Genomic DNA, 13,722 nt, shown 5'->3' with positions numbered 1-13,722 from the left:
GACCCCAAAGCCGAGGAGCATTGGGAGGGCGATGGCAGCATCAGGTTTAGTTCCAGTTTCCAACGAAACCCCAGGAGCCAGGCCATTTCCCCGTGGCATGGGAGTCTTGGGAGGGGAAGGCAGGGCCTGGGGGCTCAGGGCAGAGGTTTCTTCCTGTCCCTCAGGTTCCTGGCAGCACAGTTTGAGGCAGCACATGGGGTGTGACCCCCGTGTTCTCCCTTCTCTGCCTGCAGGTCCGGAGAAGGAGGGGCTCCCCAAGAAGAAGTCCAGCCTGGCTTCCTTCCGGCTGGCAGGTCTGAAGAGCAGGGACCAAGGTGAGTGCCTGACCCAGGCCCTTTGCCTTCCACTTGAGGCTGGTCCACCACAGCTTCCCAAAATACCTGTTGCAGGGGTGGGAAGCAGAAGTAGTGGCCTCCAGCCTCCATGGCATCCAGACCAGCGGGAGGCAAGCTTGTACCCACAAGTGATATCCCAAATGGGTCCTCTGGCCACTGGGGCCTCAGGAGCCCAGAGTCGGGCTGGTACAATCAGGAAGGGCTTCCTGCAGGAGGTGACAGATGGTGTTAAGAGGTATTACTAGATGAGCCCCTTTTCCCCACCCCAGCTCAACCAGGGGTGTGGTAGGGGTAAGGTGAGTAGCCAAGGCTCCTGTCAGCCCACACTGGGTGTCCTGGTGCCCCCTGCTCATTGTGGGGTTCAGACCACACTCTTGGACATGACACCTGAGGATCATGTCTGCCCTTCATAAGCCTTCAGAGGTCACTGTCTGAGCTGCTTTCCTCACACTTGCTTTTCAGCCCCATCATTCCTAAAGGAGCTTTCAGATGAGACGGTGGTCCTGGGCCAGTCTGTGACTCTTGCCTGCCAGGTGTCAGCTCAGCCAGCTGCACAGGCCACCTGGAGTAAAGGTAAAAGGCTATCCTGAGGGCAGAGGTTCAGGATGCCTGTGGGCACAGCAGAAAGCCAGCTGGCCAGCCTGGCCTTCCTCCCTCAGCGGAAGGTACCAGGAGGCCTCCAGGCTCCTTGGGTCTGCTACCCTCATGTTACAGAAGGGAAACTGAGGCCCAGAGCAGGGAAAGAGGACTCAGGCATCTTGGGTCCATCACCACTATGGTACACAGGAGAAATTGAGGCGCAGAGAGGGGGAGATGGGTCCCAGAGCTCGGGAACCTCCATGCGCCTCGGATCCACCGCCCTCCTGGTACAGGGGGAACTGAGGCTCAGAGAGGGGCAGGGTATCCTCCAGCACGGCTCCACACAGGGCCCTGTCCCCCAGCCCCTGGCCACGTGACGGGGATCTGGGTTCAGGAGTTGCCCCTACACCGGTCCCTGTTGTCCTGCTGCAGATGGGCAGCTTCTGGAGAGCAGCAGCCGCCTTCTCATCTCCTCCACACTCAAGAACTTCCAGCTGCTGACCATCCTGGTGGTGACTGCTGAGGACCTGGGCATGTATACATGCAGTGTGAGCAACGTGCTGGGCACAGCGGCCACCACAGGTGTCCTTCGGAAGGCAGGTGGGTGGCTGCGCCAGCCCTTTGGCAGGGGGTGAGTTAGAGGGGTCATTTGGTAGGCATCTGAAGACCTCATCCCACCGCGCTGGGTGCCTTATGGTGTGTCTCACCACCAAGTGGGGCCCTTGGAACTGTGAGCCATCCGGCAACCCTGTGGCCTGGGAAGCCCCTGGTTTAGACAGGCCAGGAAAGCACGGACCAGCTGTCCTAGCCACCAACCAGAGCTGCCAGGGCTCGGCACTCAGAACAGAGGCCTCCAAGTGGGGCCTCTGGGACCTGCAGAGCAGCTTGGCTGGCTGTGTGGGACCCCTCCCTGACATCCTCCTGCTGGGGACCCCATTCGTGCCCCAGTCTACACAGGACATGGAATCACTCACAGAAAGTCACCAGGCAAAGCCGGACGAAAGGGAGACTAACAAGAACATCAAGACCAAGGAAACTAGAAACCAGGAGCCTGAGGCAGTGTTGGGGGTAGAATATGACACAGGACTAAGCAGGCTGCAGGCTCCAGGGTGATCACACTGAACTTGTCTGTGGCTGAGCAGCAAACTCAAGAGGAGAGGCCACACTGACGGACAGGCCTTGCTGATTAGGCGTAAAGCACTTGACACAAAGCCTCTTAGTTCACACTTTTGTACCCAGGGGGAAAGTGTATCAGTTTGTTGGGAGAAACTGAGCTTTCTCCAGCACTGAATCCTACCATTCATCCCTCCCATTCTGGGCGGTTTCTTATTTTTGTGTCTCTATCCAAACTGCGGCCATAACCGCACAACACAATAGCCGGACGTATTTCTAGGGGAGTCGAGATGGGGGTGGAGGTGGACTGCCAGCATAGCCCTTAGACACCTGGCCTGCTCTCTAAAAGGGCAATGCCCACTTTGGCAGACCTTCAAATACCCCACCCAGAGGACCGGGCAAAACCGAGCAGCCAGAGCAAGGCTGAATTCTGTCCTGGGGGCCAGAGGCTGTGAGGGAGGGTCACTACCATGGGGGTTCCTGGGTGTGCAGGGGGAGAAGGGCTGGCCCAAGAGGGGAGCCTGTCAGAGAGGAGCAGGGTGAACCAGGGGAAGGTGGGCTCGAGGGCCAGAGAAGCAGATGAGGCGGGTGGAGATGGAGGTCCAGATGGGGAGGCGTGACAAGTAGGAAGCTCCGAGGCCAGTCCTCAGAGCAGCTGACCGCCGGCCTCCCTGCAGAGCGCCCCTCGTCCTCCCCGCGCCCGGACATTGGGGAGGTATATGCAGACGGGGTGCTGTTGGTCTGGAAGCCCGTGGAGTCCTACGGCCCTGTGACCTACATTGTGCAGTGCTGCCTGGAAGGTACCCACCCAGCCCCAGGCCCCAGGGGGTGCCCCACCCCCAACTCCCACCCCCACCCCCGGCTTCTCTCCTGATGACTCTGGAGCGGATGGCCCAGGAGGCTGCCTCTCACACATTCCCCTGTGGCCTAGGTGGGAGCTGGAACACACTGGCCTCGGACATCTTTGACTGCTGTTACCTCACCAACCAGCTTGCACGGGGAGGCGTGTACACCTTCCGGACGGCCTGCGTCAGCAAGGCGGGCATGGGTCCCTACAGTAGCGCCTCAGAGCAGGTCCTCCTTGGAGGACCCAGCCACATGGGTGAGCCACTCTGCAAGGCTGGGGGCAGTCCAAGTCCCTTTCCATGCCCCATTCCTGGATCCTGCATTCCAGGGGCCGTGCACACTCTGGGGTTCCCCTCACTCCCAGGCCCCCCTGCGCACATCACTAGACCCTCCAGGGAGCAAATGAGCTCTGCTAAGTTTCACACTGCTATTGATAGTGTTTACCTGGAGTACAGAGTGGTGGATTCAAGGGCTGCCTCTGGATTCAGTGGGAGAGAGCTTCAATTGATTAGTCATGTCTGCCATGGATCAGGAATGGAGAGAGTTGGAGCATTTGTTATTTATAGTCTCATAGACACCCTGCAGCTTGAATGCCAGCACAAACACTCACTCATTGAGGTTTTTTTCTAAGGGTCACTTATGTCTGGGCAGGAAGAGAGGTTGTGGAAAGCTGAGGCTTGGCTGGGGCATACCCCCCACCCTGAGCCCTCCTGGCATCCACTCTTCTTTTCCACAGCCTCCGAGGAGGAGAGCAGCCAAGCGCTGCCCACCCAGTCACTCTCGAGCACACAGACGTTCGCCTTCCAAACCCAGATCCGGAGGTGCTGGGGCTGACTGAGGCCAGCCGGGCGGGTGGGCGGGGATGGTGATCTGCCACCCCGCCTGCTGGCTCCTCGTGAGGGAACCTCATGGGAGGGAATCTCAGCCTTCCCCTCTATGACTCACCTCCACCGCACACTGGGTTCAGGGATCTTCCAAATGCATGTGCTTCTTCCTGATCACCAATTCCCTACCACCTCCTAGCTGAGCTCTCCCTGTGGTCCCAACCATTATGCATGGTTTCTCTGCGTAGGTATTGGGGTGTGGGGAAGGGGTGCTGCAGCAGAAGCATGCTGGTGGCTGGGAGAGGGGGCCCTCACCACCCTGTCTGATGTTTCCCTTGCCCAGGGGCCGCTTCAGTGTGGTGCGGCAGTGCCAGGAGAGGGCAAGCGGGCGGGCTCTAGCTGCCAAGATCATCCCCTACCGCCCAGAGGAGAGGATGGCTGTGCTGGGCGAGTACGAGGCCCTCAAAAGTCTACGCCACCCGCACCTGGTCCAGTTGCATGGTGCCTACCTTAGCCCCCGGCACCTGGTCCTCATCCTGGAGCTGTGCTCTGGCCCAGAGCTGCTGCCTTGCCTGGCAGAGAGGTGAGCAGGCAGGGGCAGGCCCTGGCCACGCTTGCCTGGGAGGGAGAGTGGGGTGGGGGAATCCCACTCGCCTCTTCCTTGTTCACTGCCCTGTGGGACATGCTTACAGGGCCCTGACCCTGGGGCTACCTTGTGGCCCCTGTGCTCTGAGCAGGATAGAGCACCCCTTCCTATCCCACATCCCCCCAGACCAGCCTGAGTGGCCTCTCTACCCCAGGGCCTCCTACTCGGAAACAGAAGTGAAAGACTACCTGTGGCAGATGCTGAGTGCAGCCCAGTACCTACACGGCCAACGCATCCTGCACCTGGACCTCAGGTCGGAGAACATGATCGTCACTGAGTACAACCTGCTCAAGATTCTTGACTTTGGCAATGCCCAGAGCCTCACTCAGGAGAAAGTCCTACCCTCAGAGAAGTTCAAGGACTACACTGAGACCATGGGTGCGCGTGTGGGGAGTGCGGTGACAGGGTTCCTGAGCCGTGGGAACGGGTTGGAAGGAAGAGTTAAATATCCTGCATGCCACCACTCCCCACTCCTCTTCCCTCCAAGCTCCAGTTCTCAGGCCCCAGCAATACGCCCAGCCTCTCACCTGTGCCCCCCACCATTGTCCACCCCCTACCTCCAGCTCCTGAGCTCCTGGAGGGGCAGGGTGCTGTCCCACAGACCGACATCTGGGCCATTGGGGTGACAGCCTTCATCATGTGAGTCCACCGCACGTGTCAGGAGGTGCCGATTGGGAAGGGCAGGCCTGAGATCCGTCCCAGGGTGACCTCACAGTCTCCATAACCCCTTTTCCATCAGGGGAGACTTCAGAGTTCCTGTGCCCCCAGTCCATCCAGGGGTGACCTCAGGGTCCCAGAGCCCCCCCCATCCATCCAGAGGTGACCTCAAGAGTCCCAGGGCCCATCCCGACTCATCCAAGGGTGACTTCCCAGTCTCCATACCCCCTTTCCATCAGTGGAGGTCATGGGGGGCCCTCAAGGTCCTGTGCCCCCCCCATCCACCAGGGGGAGACCTCAGAGTCCCCCTGGCCCCCATCCATGGGAGAGTGAACTCCGAGTGCCCACGCCTCTCCACCCCGCAGGCTGAGCGCCGAGTACCCGCTGGGCAGCGAGGGCACACGCGACCTGCAGAAAGGCCTGCGCAAGGGGCTCATCCGGCTGAGCCGCTGCTACGCCGGGCTGTCGGGCGGCGCTGTGGCCTTCCTGCGTAGCACGCTGTGCGCCCACCCCTGGTAAGACACGCTGCCCCCACCCACCCTTCCCAGCCGCGCTCGGGAGGAGCCGCTGACCCACCGCCCCGGTGCTCCTCCAGGGGCCGGCCCTGCGCCTCCAGCTGCCTGCAGTGCCCGTGGCTCACCGAGGAGGGCCCGGCGGGATCCAGGCCGGCGGCGGTGACCTTCCCCACTGCGCGGCTGCGCGCCTTCGTGCGCGAGCGCGAGAAGAGGCGGGCGCTGCTGTACAAGAAGCACAACCTGGCCCAGATTGTCTGAGCACATCCCCCGGGGGGGCGGGGACGTCCTGCTGGGTCACACCCCTCAGCCTCTCTTTAGCACTCGTGGCATAGACACAAACACATCAATAAAAACGCATGACCTGGTTTGGTGTCTCGTTTCGCTGTTTTTTTGTTTGGCTGGGATTGGCGGCCCCTGGCACCTTCCAGTGGTTTGGGGGAGGACTCAGCCTCCACGGACCTGTCCCCAGCCTTTTCTCAGGCCATTGTCCCTGCCCAGGGACAGACCCAAGGCCTTCGTCATCGCAGGCAGAAGCCTTTCCTTGTATTGATTGGCATGTCTGTTACATAGACGGTGTCTCAGGTGTCCTCTAAATCCTTGGTTCTGTCCGCACTGCTGCTGAGATGTCTCCTGTGAAAGACAAATCAGAGTCGAGTTTTGCAAATTAGCGCATTTTATCCGGGACAGGAAAGTCTTGCTGCAGCAAAGGAAGCCAGGACAGAGGTAGCTTCCAGGTTCTAGGAATGGAAAACTGTTTTTATAAGTATAAAAAGGAAGTTAGCTTGACTCCTACTAATTGGCTGAGAATTGGTCCCGCCTATCTAGGCAGGTTTAGGACAGGTGGGCTTTACTTTGTATTGGGTCAAAGGTAATGAACTAGGGGCTTACAGCTGCCTTGGTGGGGATTTCAAATTTCAAAAGAGGAAAACTCAAGAGACCCTGGGGTTTGGAGGATTCCCAGAGCTTTCTCTATGCAATTTTACTACCCCACATTCATAAGAATATATGTGTTTCCTTTTAACAGTTCTGTGTTAGTTCTGTTTCCTCATATGAACCTTTTAGTTCTCCCTTTCTCAATTGGTGGATATTTAGCTTTGTTTCCATAACTTCTCCATTATAAACTGTACCCTAATAACTTGTTGCTCTACATAGCTTGCAGAGCCAGGGGGAGGAGCCACTGACAATGCCCTCTCACTGCCCACTCCCCCGCACCTCACACAACATGGCTTGGAGTATTATACTAGCACAAGGCAAAGGTAAGAGCTTTCAAATACGTGGCTCTTATCATAGTGGCTCAGCAGGCAGAGTTCTCACCTCCCATCCCGGAGAGCTGGGTTCGATTCCCGGTGCGTGCCCATGCACAAAAAAAAAAAAAGATTGTCATAATTAATAATGAGGTTAGTTTCCTAACTTACTTCAGCAAGCCTAGGTAGGAATTAAGACTTAAGCAACTGCGCTTTAATGCTTTGTTTTCCTTCTGTAATGGTATAGTCCTGCATAAACAAGTGCAACGCTTTAACCTGGGGCCAGGTGGTTGCAAGTGCATGCTTTAGACATTTGGATTTTGAAATAGAAAACCTACCTTCTAACATTATGAATTCTTATTACGAAAGCCAAATATTCATGTTCACTAATGGAAAATTATAGGTCTAAATAGACATGTCTAAATATAGATTAAAAAGAAATTCAGGAAACTCTTTTTATTTCTTTATGAAATTCTCTGAGAATTTAATTTAATTAAAATTTAAATTTAAATTTTAAAAATTGAATTTAATTAAAAATTAAAGGCCAGAAGCGTACACTTTTCCTAATTTTTTTTTCTGTAATGAGAGAGAGATTTCTGCCTCCCTCCCCCATCTACACTTTTATTTTAATAAAATTGTGGGAACAAAATATTAGATTTCTGTAGGTCATCTGAATGAAATCTTACTCAAGCTACAGGAGAACTCACTTTTGAGAAATGCAGGCTGACTCCGTTGCTACTACATTTTAAGTAAGGTGTAGAAGTATGTTTTTATACAGGATATTACCTACTAAAATCAACTCTTTAATAAAGCATGGCAGAACAGTATCAAGAAAATCTAAGCCTCATTGTAAAGGAAACTCCTAATTCTTTAACAGCTATTAAATAATCTGAGGTTATATCCCTTTTTTGCATAAGGATCAAATACATGAAATTTTATTTTAAAAAGTCTTCCAACACCAGAAAAGCAGACTATTAAAGGCTATGATTATTCCCCAGCAGGCCTTCTCCAAAGTTAAGACAATATGGCTACAGTCTGTGATCACAGACATGTAACCTGCTAAGAAAGTAAGTTCCAGACAGGGACTTTGATGAATGACTTTGGCTGACAAAGATTTTTGTCAAAAATGATTTATTTTAAAAGTACTGTCCCAACAAACCATGAAACACTTCGACATTACTTGGTGGTTATTTACTGAAAACATGGTACATTGAAAGTGGTGTTTCAAAGTTAGACACAGAATTGATCAAAACCTAAGAACAATATTGTATAAAGACAATATAAAGAATAAATAGGAACAAGTTTCACTGTGGTGAGGTTAATATAAAGATGCATAACCATGTCATGTCAGATAAAAGTAAAAGGTGGTTCTTTTATCCAACTAAGGTACTTATCCAGACCTTAAGTGTTATATTGGTGTCAAACTCCCACATGGAAAAGATAGTTTTCCTATTTTCTACTAAATTTACCTTAAATAACTGAAGCTCGAGGCCAACAGTTATTGAAAAGAATTTAACAGTGAAATAACACCTCCATAATTAAGAACTTCAAAATAAAACTAGGGCAGTGATAGTTGAATAGTCTCAAAAACATTTAACTGGGGAAAATAAGAACTATACACAATTTGGAGGTCATGAAAGTGAACATTCAGGAAGTTGAAAAATGTAAGACGTACTTTTCCAGTAATAAGACCCAAATAGGGGTGCAAAAGAAATTAAAGTTTTTGTTTAAAGTTGTAGGAAAAGGAAAGCTTGAAATTATTTAAAAGCTTCCCTCAGGTCACCTTCCAAAAATGAAATAATCAAAATGTTCTTTCATATTACAGGATTCTTCAATGAACTTTGCTTTGACAACAAAACTGTATCCCACACACACACACACAAACCAACAACAACTGTATCCCACAATTTGCGTCCCCTACTCCATCAGCACATTGATTAGTAAGCAAGGAGCAGTATTAGCTAGTTACTACAGGTCTGATAGTGATAAAAAGTGCGTTCGGAAAAAAAAAAAAGGCATTGGAATTTGGGGTTCTGCCTTCGGCAGTATACTTGCACCCTGCAGGGCTTCAATATTCTCTTGCCCTTATAAAACTGGTGGACAAATGGGCTAACAATTTCCCCTCTAGGGGCAAGCTGTTGGTGGAAAATGTTAAGCACTTTAAGCACACTAAGAAGCTAGGCTAAAAAGCAGAGAAGTATATAAGCGTCCCTTGCCAGTAGTTCATAAAAATACATGCTCATACCAAAAAGGCCACTTTCACAGTCAATATCATGGAAGTCTGTTTTAGTTCCTCATTATTCAATACCACAAAGCATTAACTCCTTTTCAGACGTTCTACACAAAGGCCACTTACAACAACAAACAAATCAACTTTTTCTTTTAAAACAAGATATTGTCCACATAAAGCAGTTCTTTCTTTCCAAGTAAACAGGACATTTTCAGTATTTAAAAGTAACTTCTAATCTATCAAGACCGGGTTTAAGATCCTTATGTAATGCGCATACGTGTAGAAACAAACAAACTTTGAACATTATCTTCACAGGAAAAACAGCTAACTCCTCAAAACATGATAGAACAGGCTTGGTTAGTGCAAATCTACTGCAAAAGTAAAAAGATCCTACGCATCAGTTCAACCAGGAGAGGCAAGAAAAGAAAACTCTGAGAGCTGAAGCTAAATTGTGTCCCAAACGCCTAGACGCCTAAGGGACACGCGTTGCTCACAGTTATCGTAACATGCAGAACCGCTTACACTCCTAAGCCACGCTTTCTTCTGGCGTTGGAACCGCCTTCGAATGTCCTCTCAATTGCAAACACGTTTAGACTTCCTAAGAGGATCCTCGGCTTCCAGCGAATCTTTCCGCTTCTTCGGAGACTCGTTGTGCCCAGACACTGAGGCGCTTCCTTCCGCACTTTTCATGACTTCTTGGAGTTTGCCTTCCAGCTCTGCCAACCGTGCACTCTGTTCACCTAGGATCTGGGCTTGTTCTACTAGTTTCTGATCCTGGTCTTGAAGGTGTTTCTGCTGCTCTTGCACTTTAGCGCGAAGCTCAGAAATCTCACGACCGAGAACAGTCACGCTAGCCCCGTTTGTTTTAACTTGCTGCTGGAGCTTGGTGAGCTCTTGACTCGAAGGGCTCGGACCGGGGATGAGCTGCACGGTCATCAGGTTGCCGGAAGGTCCTGGAACGGGAGAAAAGCCCACAAATCTTCCAGACCCATCTGATCCTGTCAATTTCTTCTTTAGTGCTGGTGCAATTTTCTCATCGAAGTATTCCATCGCCATGGAGGAAATATCCCTTAATTCTTTCAGTACATCATGAGCTCGCTGAGGGGCTCTGGTAGAACTGACATATCTCAACACACGATAAATTTCATCAATCACCTTCCCTGGGATGAAGCAGCAGAGATTGGCTTCCACATACTTCATGTAGGTCATATTCAACAGCGACAGTCTGGTCTCCACAGCCGTGAGGATGTCCGCATGCCGGGCTAACGGATAGTTCTTCCTTTCCGACTCTCTCCTGGGGAGCTGGGCTTTAATTTGCTTCTGGCGTAGAGAATGGTACCGCTCCACTTTCAGAAATCCCTGATTCAACGCTCTCTGGCAGACCAAGTCCATTCTTTTACAAACCATGCGGAGCTGGCTAATTTCGTCGTAGGACATAAAGCTGAGGATGTTCTCCAGGGCTACGATGGGCAGTGCCTCGAGAGAGTTGTTTCGAGGCAACTGGTCTGGAACCAGCACCGGTGCCGCATATGCCTGGGGCCCTGGCTGCGGGGGCTGGGGGTCCGCGGAGCCGGGGGCTGAAGAGCAGGTGACAGCACGACCTTGGCCTTCTTCCTTAGCCAGGCCTTCTTCCTGAGCCAGGCCTTCCTCCAACGCTGCTGCCATTTTGAGTGCTCGATGCCGTCTGCTACCGGACTGCAGGGGCTATTACGTCACTTCCCGTACGTCACTTCCCGTGCGTCACTTCCCGTGCGTCACTTCCTCCCCCTCCCCCCGCGGCCGCGTGGGCGGGGCATCTGTGGGTAAGGAGTGCTGTCTACGTTGTTCTTAAAGAAAAGCGAGCTGTGCGATGGTGGTTGTGTGGTTTCCACTTAAGTCCGCAGTCCATTTTGAGTTGCCTTTCTGTGGCAGACGTGAAGTTTAGGTTGAGTTTCATTATTTTGACTGTGGACATTCAGTTGGTCCATCATTATTTGTTGAAAAGGCTATCATTGAATATGTGCTTTTGTCGGAAAAAAAAAGTCGAACAGTTGGGCGTGTCGCGTGGGTCTGCTTTGGGTCCTTTGTTCTGTTGCATTGGTCTGTGTGTCTGTCCCTCTGCAAATAGCACAGGCTCTTGGTTACCAGAGCTGTACAATGAGTCTTGAAATTGGGTGTCTAAAATTTAAAAGACAAACGTAATTCTCTTTCAAACTTGTTTTAGCTATTCTCATTCCTTTTTTTTTTTTTTGGAATATTCCTGTCTACATGTACAAAAATTCTTCCTGGGATTTTGATAGGAATTGTGATAAACCTTTGTGACAATTCGGGTAGAATTGACATCTTTACTAGTCAAGTCTTCCGGTCTGTAAACATGGTATGTCTCTCTGCTTATTTAGATATTTCATCAGTGTTGTGTAGTTTTCAACATATAAGTTCTGTACATGTTTTGTTGTATTTAAACCTGGGTATTAATTTTTTCTGAGGTTGTAAATGGTATTGTATTTTTACTTTTACCTTCCATGTGTCCTTTGCTAGCACATAAATGTACAACTGATTTTTATATGGTTATGTTTCAATTCTGTGGTCTTACTGAACTCACTTATTTATTTTAGGAGTTTTTGTTTGTTTGTTTGTTTGTTTTAACTCCCTGGGATTTTCTCTATCGACAATCCTGTCTTCCAAAAGTAGGGAGAGTTTGATTTCTTCCTTTCAGATCTTTATATATATTTTTTCCTTTTCTTGCCTTGTAGCACTGCCCAAAACATTCAGCACCATTTACAGTGAGAGTGATGAGAGCAGAAATCCTTGTCTTTTTTTTTTATCTTAGAGAGAAAGCATTTAGTCTTTCTTCAGTCAGTATGATGTTAGTTGTAGTAGGTTTGTGTAGACCCTCTACATCAAGTTGAAACTATTCCTAGTTTCTGAGAGTCCTTTTCATGAATGGATGTTCAGTTTTGTCAAATGCTACTTCTGAGTCGAATGGTATGATGATGTGATTTTTCTTCTTTTAGCCTTTTAGCACATGGGTAGCATTGATTTTTAAGTAATGAACCAGCATTGCATCTCTGGAATGAACCTCACTTGATAATGGTATATATTTTAATTTTATATGTTGCTGAATTTTTTTTGCTAATATTTTGTTAAGGATTTTTCTGTATATATTCTTAAGGGACATTGGTGTGTTGTTTTCTCTTTTTATAGTGTTTTTGGTTTTGTTATCAGGGTAACACTAGCTTCATAAAATGAATTAGGAAGTGTTCTCACCCTCTTCTGTTTTCTGGGAGAGATTGTGTAGAATTTATCTTTTTTAAAAAAATTTACTTTATCTTTAAAGGTTTAGTAAAATTCTCCAGTGAAACCATCTGGATCTAGAGTATAACTTTTGGGGGAGTTTTAAAATTATGGATTCTATTTGTTTTATTCATTTATTTTTATTTATAAAAACAAGCAAGGGTGCATGGGTGGTTCAGTGGTAGAATACTTGCCTTTCATGCAGGAGACCCGAGTTCGACTCCTGGACCGTGCACCATCACCACCACCACCCTCCCAAGAAAGAAGAAAACAAACAATGCACTTAGAACCACTAAAAATGGATATCTTAGTTAGCTTAAGCATAGGCATATTCAAATAATATATCCATATAATCATTGTAAAACCTATATTTGCACAGTAAGTTTCATAAAACAATTTAAAATTGAGGCAACAAGGAAAAAAACTACATATTCAGATAGCAAAATTCTTAAATTCTAAATATTAAACACTAACTTAGATACCATTTGATCAGCTATCAAAACTGTGAATGTTCTCAGAATATCAAGTAGAAAGTTCTTACAAATATCAGCATTACTATAGTAATGTTCTATGTTACTAAATATTCTCCATATTTTAGGAAAATATGAAGATACAAATATTTTAATAATTAACATATGGAAATCTTAACCCCCGAAAATGTATATCTTAGTTAGCTTATCCATAGGCATATTAAAAAACAAAATCTAAGTAATCATCATAAAGCCTGTTTGTACAATGTGTTTCATAGATGAATTTAAAATTAAAGCAAGGAGGGTGCACAGTTGGTTCAGTGGTAGAATGCTCTTCTTTCATGCAGGAGACCCAGGTTCGATTCCCGGACCATGCACTCCCCGCCCCTACCCCCCCCCCCCCCGCCAAAATAAAGCAAGGAAGGAAAAAAATCTAGAAATACAGATAACAGAGTTACTTGAATTCTAAATATTAACAACATCTTAAATACCATTTGATTAACTACCAAAACTGTGTGATTTCTCAAAATATCAAGTAAAAAGTTATTACAGATGTCAACTTTGCTATAGCTATGTTACTAAATGTTTTCAAATTTTTGACTTCAGGAATTTATTTTCTCTAATATTACTATAGCTGCCTATAGTTTTTCTTTTTAACTGTAATTTTAGTTGTTAAGTGTAATATACATATACAAAAAAAAAGAAAGGAAAAAAGCAATAATTTTGAAAGCACACTTCAACAAGCAGCCACAGAACAGTTCCCAGAGTCTGTCATGGGTTACTATGCCCTCAACTGAGACTTTTCCTTCCAGCTGCTCCAAAACACTGGCAGCTTTATCAAAGTCATAATAATGGAATCATATGGTATCTGTTTTTTTCTGTCTATCTTATTTCACTCAGCATTATATCCTCAAGGTTCATCCATGTTGTCATGTGTTTCAGGACATTTTTTTCTAAATGTTGCATAATATTCCATCATATGTATATACC

General features: G+C 48.3%; 1 protein-coding gene and 1 pseudogene across 6 annotated transcripts in view; one reads left to right on the top strand and one right to left on the bottom strand.

Moving 5' to 3' along the window:
* The window catches only part of LOC143664240 (obscurin-like), a 177,200-nt gene extending 171,320 nt beyond the window's left edge, over nt 1-5,880 (top strand). For all 4 annotated transcript variants that reach the window (XM_077137912.1, XM_077137909.1, XM_077137911.1 and 1 more), the window contains 11 exons: nt 234-314; nt 798-908; nt 1,347-1,514; nt 2,705-2,827; nt 2,959-3,129; nt 3,610-3,694; nt 4,041-4,280; nt 4,498-4,721; nt 4,907-4,982; nt 5,366-5,515; nt 5,596-5,880. In XM_077137912.1, the coding sequence (XP_076994027.1) occupies nt 234-314; nt 798-908; nt 1,347-1,514; nt 2,705-2,827; nt 2,959-3,129; nt 3,610-3,694; nt 4,041-4,280; nt 4,498-4,721; nt 4,907-4,982; nt 5,366-5,515; nt 5,596-5,773 (1,607 nt within the window). In that variant the 3' untranslated portion in view covers nt 5,774-5,880. The remainder of the gene's footprint in view (nt 1-233; nt 315-797; nt 909-1,346; nt 1,515-2,704; nt 2,828-2,958; nt 3,130-3,609; nt 3,695-4,040; nt 4,281-4,497; nt 4,722-4,906; nt 4,983-5,365; nt 5,516-5,595) is intronic.
* Nucleotides 5,881-10,676, bottom strand: LOC143664243 (F-box only protein 28 pseudogene; annotated as a pseudogene). 2 transcript variants are annotated; one of them, XR_013166388.1, is made up of 3 exons: nt 9,512-10,676; nt 6,830-6,845; nt 5,881-6,145 (listed from the first exon to the last, which is right to left on the bottom strand). The product of XR_013166388.1 is annotated as an F-box only protein 28 pseudogene, transcript variant X2 (transcript). The 2 variants fall into 2 exon arrangements; XR_013166387.1 differs by lacking the exon at nt 6,830-6,845.
* Between the last annotated feature and the right edge of the window lie 3,046 nt (nt 10,677-13,722).

Source organism: Tamandua tetradactyla, chromosome 20 (assembly GCF_023851605.1).
Source record: "Tamandua tetradactyla isolate mTamTet1 chromosome 20, mTamTet1.pri, whole genome shotgun sequence".
Classification (NCBI taxonomy): Eukaryota; Metazoa; Chordata; class Mammalia; order Pilosa; family Myrmecophagidae; genus Tamandua; species Tamandua tetradactyla.
This window is presented reverse-complemented; position numbering and strand designations above follow the sequence as displayed.